This window comes from Prunus avium, chromosome 7 (assembly GCF_965620075.1).
Source record: "Prunus avium chromosome 7, drPruAviu1.hap1.1, whole genome shotgun sequence".
Classification (NCBI taxonomy): Eukaryota; Viridiplantae; Streptophyta; class Magnoliopsida; order Rosales; family Rosaceae; genus Prunus; species Prunus avium.
The window spans coordinates 24,166,905-24,174,531 of record NC_142290.1 but is presented as its reverse complement, the minus strand read 5'-3'; the positions used below and the strand labels follow the sequence as shown (position 1 = coordinate 24,174,531).

General features: G+C 37.5%; 2 protein-coding genes across 2 annotated transcripts; one reads left to right on the top strand and one right to left on the bottom strand.

The window, feature by feature from the left end:
* The first annotated feature begins 205 nt into the window (after nucleotides 1-205).
* Nucleotides 206-5,594, top strand: LOC110773023 (uncharacterized). The gene is made up of 4 exons (XM_021977513.2): nucleotides 206-560; nucleotides 1,304-1,416; nucleotides 3,232-5,351; nucleotides 5,484-5,594. The coding sequence occupies exons 2-3, from the start codon at nucleotides 1,386-1,388 to the stop codon at nucleotides 3,624-3,626; spliced, it is 426 nt and encodes a 141-aa protein (XP_021833205.1). The 5' UTR covers nucleotides 206-560; nucleotides 1,304-1,385; the 3' UTR covers nucleotides 3,627-5,351; nucleotides 5,484-5,594.
* LOC110773015 (cytokinin dehydrogenase 1-like) lies at nucleotides 3,235-6,679 on the bottom strand. The gene is made up of 5 exons (XM_021977510.2): nucleotides 5,769-6,679; nucleotides 5,243-5,370; nucleotides 4,888-5,148; nucleotides 4,518-4,780; nucleotides 3,235-4,431 (listed from the first exon to the last, which is right to left on the bottom strand). Exons 1-5 carry the CDS (start codon nucleotides 6,430-6,432, stop codon nucleotides 4,110-4,112), a joined length of 1,638 nt encoding a protein of 545 aa, XP_021833202.2. The 5' UTR covers nucleotides 6,433-6,679; the 3' UTR covers nucleotides 3,235-4,109.
* Nucleotides 6,680-7,627: the final 948 nt, after the last annotated feature.

Genomic DNA, 7,627 nt, shown 5'->3' with positions numbered 1-7,627 from the left:
CTATCCAATCATATGCCAATTGCCAAACAGGAAGGGCATAATTGCATGACCCTTATGCAATTACATTTTCAAAAAGTGGAAACTTGATAACTTGTATAACCGGTAACCAATTTTTTAAAAAATCTGGGAGCATCATAAAGGACAAATGGTGCATGGGTGCACCTGGTGCACTGTAGAAGGTGCCGATCTCAAACCAAGTAAAGACAAATATCAATAAAACAGAGGCTAGTTCTCAGTACTTTCCCCAATATCTCTCTGCCGGAAGTGCCCCACCAATCATTTCCCACCAGCATTGCAGAAATGCAAAATCAAGATTGTCAAGGACTGAAGAACGTGTCTTGCAAGTCAGACGACACGTTGAACTCCTAGTTCTGACTTACGCTGACCAACCGCAATTTTTCTTTTAAAATCAAATCAATAACAAGCTGACACTCGATAAGTCGATAAACCCTCTCATCTCCTCAGTTTTGGAACAAGAAGAAGAAGGTGGCCCAAAAAACAGAGCAAGAAGCAGGGCTCCTCTCTTTCTCTCTCTTGAGTTTTTCTCCCATCGGTTCCAGGTACGCAGCTCTGTTACTTTTCCTAAAACTGATTGCCACAAACACACATAAATATGAACACAAGAGAAAAAAGAAGAAAAAATATGACCAAAACAGTCACATTATTATTGCCATGACCCATGAAATGAAAGATGTCCATCTCCCATGAAGTCCATAAACCAAAGTTGAATTTTGTTTAGGGTTACATGAGCAGATTATTGCCTCCTTTTGGGCATCTTTGTCTAAGCTCTTGAAGAATGTTCCTTTGACTGGGTAGGAGTTCTGTACTGACTGTGGTCTGTTTGTTGTCTGCTTTAAGTTGGCGTCGGCTTGCTGGACTGCTTGCCCATCTCCCTGTTATATTTCTGTTTTTTTTTCCCAGCAGAACTCTTGTTTCCTATATATAAAAAAATGAAACCACTTTTTTTTTTTCTTCTAATTTTTCTTGCTGTAAAAAACATACTAAATCATGCTTTATGGGTATTGATTCTGTCTATTACACTTCTATTATATTCTGTGTATGCATGTCTATGTGTGTAATTATTTTCCCTACATCTTCTGATGGTTGACATCAATGTATGCCAGCCTTTAGTAAATTGTTATCTTAGATTGCACAACGGTGAACTTATTTGCTTCAAGATGAATATCCTCTTATGCAATGCCTTCTTGCATAAGAAATTACCTCATTTAATGAGGCTCATTATAATGCCATAGTGTAATGCATATTGTGCATTAGAATCTTCCAGTAACCATTCTGTTATTAGGTGTGTTTGGAGGAAAAATTCGAAGAGTCTTATAGTGAAGTGAGAATTACAAAAGAAGAAGAATTGCAGGATTTGATCCACCATGGAGTCCAAGCAGGATGAAGTTTTCCACGGTACATGCTTACTTGTCGTATATATTTCAAGCTTTCCTCAAACCTTTTTATTTATTTTTCTTGCAAGCATTAAAACTAATTATGGTTGGTTTGTTGAGCTTGCACTGTAATATGACTGATTTCAAAATTAGATTTGTGTACAACTGTGTGCCAACCTTTTTGTTGATGACTCCTGATCTAGATAAAGCTTTTTATAGTGATTGACAAGGAGTTAGGAAAAAATGGATTTCATAATCAAAGAATTTATGTTTAGTAGATAATTAATGTTCCTGTCTAAGATGGTATGCCAGCTTGTGATATATTCTGTCGTTTTCGCACTTAAGTGTTGTGTATCCCCTTCAGAGGTCCTACTTTGTGCTTACATTATTGCTCGAGCGTTCAAGGATGTATTAGGTAGAAATTGTTTGGTCTATTACAAGTTCAGAGTCGAAATCTTTCTATATGATAGGACATTCACCAAAGATGATTTTCAATTGTTTGCTGAAAAAAGTGAAATTTACTCTTTAAAGGGTCAATGTCATCAAGAAAAGACACACATGCCATTAAAAGTAATTGGCTTCCATCTCATTTGCTTGAACCAATTGCATATTTAATATTGACGCCTTTGATCCTACTTAGAATTGGAAGTACTCTTGCATTGCATCCTGAAGATGTTCATCTACGGTAAATAAAGCAGAGTATAACAATGAAGTAGTATTAAGTGCACAGTTCTGTTTAAGTTGCTAACATCTGTGAGATTCGACAAACTTCTCATATCTGGAGTAACATTAGAGGAACTGAAATGATAGTATGACTGTCCTAAACTTTTGGTTCTAGCTTAAATAACATCCATGGAACTAATCACTAAAAAATTTGAAATAAGGTTATGGCATTATGTAGTAAAGCTGAAGTTGAAACATTACTCAAATTTTCATCATCCTTAGATCCGTCCTAGACTCCCAGTCATATCAAGTTGGCTGCGTTGAAGTCTTGTCGTCCATTTTGTTGTTGTTGTTCTATTATTGCATTATTTCCTATTAAATCTAGGTTGAAATCTTTCTTTATTACTTCTTCCATAATCCATAGTAATCTTGGTTGGCCCTTTTCACTTGAATTAGGCTTTCGTTGATTAAAGGTGCATTTGGTGTTCTAAGTTGATCATTTCCATACCACCTAAACTGGTTTCTCTTTCTTATCACTAGTAGATTGTTTCTCTAGTACACCAATTGTTATTAGAGCTACTCTTATCTGCCATGTTATCGTTCTCAGCTCCGTTCTATGGATGCTTTGCTTTTTCTTTTTCTTTAATGCAAAATATTCTGCTCCATATATAAACAGTAACTTTGCACCGGTAATGGTTGTAAAACTTCTCTTTTAAACTATTTTGAATGCTTATATCATATAGGGTGCCACCAAGTTGTTTCCATTTTGTCCATACAGTGACAGTTCCAGTTCCACTTATTACATTGTCATCTGTTTCTCTCTTATTTTGACTAGTATTGAAAATGATATGTTTAGGCGATGCTCTACTCCTGAATTGTTACTAAACTGTTATCGTTTTCATCTGTATTGAATTTCATTCCATATATGCTATTTTAATTCTACTAGTTCTTAAACAATTTGATTCTGAGACATTTCTCCATGTTTAAAGTTTTCCAATAAGCGTCTTTAGAAGTGCCCATCAAAACTTTGTCATCAGTAACATATGTTAACCTCACTGCCAGTTGGAAATAGTGTGATTGATATAATCTTTTCCTATTCCACATCTTTATTATGTATCTAGATTCGTGAATATGCTAGTTTATTTTCCAAATTGAGGTTTGAGTTTTTGACCAGATAAGGATGAACAGAAGACAAGAAACAAAGTATCTGTGTCCAATATCTCTAAGGTTGATGGGAAAGATGTGTTGAAACTGTTCTCTAGTTTGCCAGATAATAAAGTGCGAGCTAATGTGACTGATTGGAAACGTGGAGAAAATATTGCACATGATGCATCTTCTGCAGATATAGATGCCTCTGCTGAAGTGAACATGGAGGCATCAATAACAGCTGATGATTTCATGCGGGCCGGAGGCTTCGGTGCTAGAGATGACATAAGTAGTTTTCTTCCTGTTGCAAGTGACTCTACTGACTTTGAAGCTGCAATACGTGACGCTAGAGGCTATGAAGAACCACAGGGAGATATCTGCAGACCAGGTCTTGGCTGGAAAGAAGCTAGAGAAACAGAATAACTGTGTTGTTGCTACAAGCCACCATATATGTAAGTTTGTTGCACTTAAGATTTTGCTAGTTTTTTCTTGTAGTACTAAAGGATTAATGTATGCAGACTATGGTATCATAAATTTGGCTGTATTTCAATTTCAGGTTTTCATCTTCTTATTTTGTAAATTCTCTGATATTTTCTTGGAAGGGACATGAGATCCTTTGTCAAAATAACCAAGAAACTAAAACGGGCTTCATAATATATGCTAAGGACACCCTTTATTGGAATACAGTTACTAAATCTATTTACAACATGCACTGGTTTTGTATTTGATGCTTATAAGTTTGAACAAAATTTATCAGAAAACCCAAAGGGGCCCTATTTTGCTTACTATGCAACTGGAAATCCAAGGACATGTTAATTTAATTGCCATGACTATACTGTAGTTTCGGGGATTATTGGCTCTGGATATGTGAGGCACTTCCTGTGTGGCTCTTTTAAATTGCCAGTGTCATAAGATGGGTATTGCCTTCTGGAAGATCCTCTGCCCGGGGGCAAGGATTGCCAAAGGGTCATAAGAAGACTTCCTCTGTATGAAAGCTTGCCATCGAGGGCCGAAATGAGCTTTCCACTCTTGTTGGGTTCTGTAATAGGGTAGATATTGCTTGATACCAAGCTGGGCTCTATCACAATACTCTAGAATTCTTCTGTTTTGTATTAAAATTTGATCTAGGCCATCTGTTCCTTTGGAAGATGGCACTGCAGAGGATAGGAATGCCACTAAGTAGAAGACATCTTCATCTGGGGTAACCAATGATGTGTTGTTGTTCCACCTGTAACACAATAAAGGAATTAAGGTTGAGAAGATGGAAAATTTGAGACTTTTAAAGAAGAAGTCATAAAATTGTAGAATAGTTACTTGGTTTTGTTGACAGGGTACATAAGGATAGGACCATTGATATTGTCTGTGAGAATGTTGCCAAAGATCTCATCAGCAAAGTCATGTATCTTGCTTTTAGGGATGAGAAGGTTCATCCACGGGTGGGGAACTTCCCACAATCCTTTCGTTCGGAGTTTTAGCTCGGACAAATGCACTCTATCTAGGAATTCGACATAGGAAACTTCGGACAGGAAGAGGGTGGATGGGATGTAATGCAAAAGTAACAGTAAGCTTTCAGTTCTCTGCATACACAAAGGTTTGCAATGAGGACTTTACCAAGTGATGAATATTGTATTTTCTATCATCGAAGAAATAAGGAGGATATTTTTCATTTCCATGAAAGTCTCACCTGATCCATGACATCAGTTTCATTGGGATTAAAGTATTTGGCCATTTCTAGGCAGTAGAGTGTTCTTCCATCTGAATTGAATTTGCTGGCTTGCATTGGATCTTTAGGATTGAAGGAAGATCTCCAGTTATTAAGAAGACCTGTTCTATTAATTATTACAAATCCTTCAATATAGTCAAATGAATTTTCAGATGATATGAGAAACTCTTGGTCCTTGGAAAATGATGAGAAGTCTGAATATAACACTCTGATCCATTTCACCTGGAAAAATAAATAAACTATGTATTATAAATTTAGAATATATGTACTCTTGGATTGTAATGTACCTTCTTTTGAACTGGAGTGTATTTTTTACCATCTTTGGTGCTGGTTCAAGAGAGATTCTGGCCTGTGTGATGATGCCAAACTGTCCAAGCCCTCCAAGGACACCATAAAAAAGGTCTGGACTGTTGTTCTCTGAACAGGTAATTACTTCTCCTTGTCCTGCAACAGAACTTCAAATTTATATTACTGGCGCCTTTTTGTCGCATAGCTAAAAGAAATTGTTTCAAATGAGTAAGATTATATAAAATCAACATATTTTATGATGTATGAAGGAGTATAGTGCTAGAAGAAAAAACAAAGGCCAACCGGGTCTAGCCAAGTGGAAAGAGCCTTGACTTGCAGACTAGTGGTCTCAGGTTCGAATCTCCATGGCACCTTCTTAGTGTGTGTGAGAAAAAACCCCTCCCCCAGCTTGTATGATTTTTTTTTTTTTTTTACTTAAAAAAAGAGAGTAGGTAGATCACCAAAATACCCTTATCTTTTTCTGACATGATGAGTGCTATGTGTTTTTGTTGTTGCTCTGCAATTTCAAGCAATTCTGTACTGTGTGAACATACCTGTGACAACCTCCAGCTGGTAGACGTTATTGATTTGTGGTCCGTGCCGGAAAGCCTGACCGCTGATCCCGGCATATGATAAAGTCCCGCCGACGGTGAGGTGAAGGTAATCAGTCCAAGATTTTGGTGACAACCCATGTTTAAGAGTCTCATGCAGAATATTTATCCACAGCTCACCACCTGAAACATCCACATAAGGCTGCTCTCCAATGTGAACCTGCATTTGTTGTGCTTTGAGTGACTCCATGTTGATGACCAAACCTCCATGGGCTTGAGCTTGACCTTGAAGAGAGTGGCCATGGCCTCTGGCAGCAACTGTAACCTCTGAAGCAGAACCCAGTTCAAATATAAGTTTTATTGTGGAGGAGATATCAGAAACTGATTTTGGATGCAGGACTGCTAATGGGAGGGATTGAAATGTGTTGCCAAAGTCCTTTGCTGCATGATGGTTGTTTTTAAAAGTAAAGTAACCATCTAGGCTTAGTGTCTCCAAAGCCGAAGTAAGATTAAGAGAGGGAGGTGAAATTGTTGGTGTGGCAAGGAGTTGATTGGAAGGAAGGTTGGTTGTTCTATCTGGTATGCAGCCCATGAATAATAAGATGAAGAAAAGTTTGAGGTAGAGAATGTTGTTCTGGTTGTGGAAGCTGTACATAGGTGAACCCATGTTGCAAGTATTTTGAGGATTTTCTCAGAGAGAGAGAGAGAGAGAGAGAGAGAGAGAGAGAGGTGCTCTTGCTGATTTTTGTGAGGCAAAGCAAAAGGAGAGGTGTAGAGGAGGCTAAGAAAAATGAGAGGTAGAGAAGAGAATTTAAAGGGGAGGTTTTAGGCGGCATAGTCAAAACACAAACTCAATAACTTTGTACTGTAGAGACTATGCTAGTTTTTATTTGGTGTGTGTTACGATCTTCTTTTTCCTATTTTGGGTTCCAAATTTGAGGAGATGAATATCACAAAGAAAGCGAAAGTGATAGGCTGATTTTGGGTATACCAATCTATAATATCTGGCACATTGTCAAGCATGCCAAAATCAACCAATAATCAACAAAATGTTGAGGAAATATAAATAAAATATGACAACACCCTATGTATTGTAGATTAATACCATGTACCAAACACCCTTCCTCTTTTCTTTTCCAATTTCACATATCTTTGTGTACTTTACTTCGGTTATAAGAACTTCTTCAATACAAATTCGTGCGTAATGAGAAAACTAAATCATTACGATTAATCTTTACCCTATTAAGAAAAGATGAACTTGTCGGTTTAACAATTACAACCATGATTATATTAAGTAGAAATCCGTGCCGTTGATCAAAACCGGTTACTTCTACGAATGAGGCTACTACCACTTAAAGTAAAAATTGTACACGAGGACCTCAAATAAAACTATAAAAGGGCACGGTCCATGGAGGATGTCACGACTTAAATGTCATTATTATTATTATTAACTTGTTCTGAGTACATATCACTGCATAAATGTACCAGTTTTATACATATGAATGAATACAAGTGTGTCAGGCGACACGTATGCCACAGGGATCAATTTTTCCTGATCGGAGAGCGATCCGCGGGAAGCCCCCACACAGTTTGCTGCATGCTGCTTCAGCTTAGTGTCAGGGGAGTCGGATAGAAAGTGGGGTCCCACTGTAGCGTTTTATCTTTCAGAAAGTGCATGTTGTGTGTGGTTTTGGCTGTTTTCTCCATTGTGTCCTCTCTTTCATAATCTCGTGAGCTAGTTCAAACCAAACCAACCCAAAGCTTGTTTTTACACTTTGAGAGATAATTATATTGTATATGAATGGGATGGACCATCTCCACGGGTGTGTTTGTAATTAATCACCTCGATGTGTGTGTGTGAG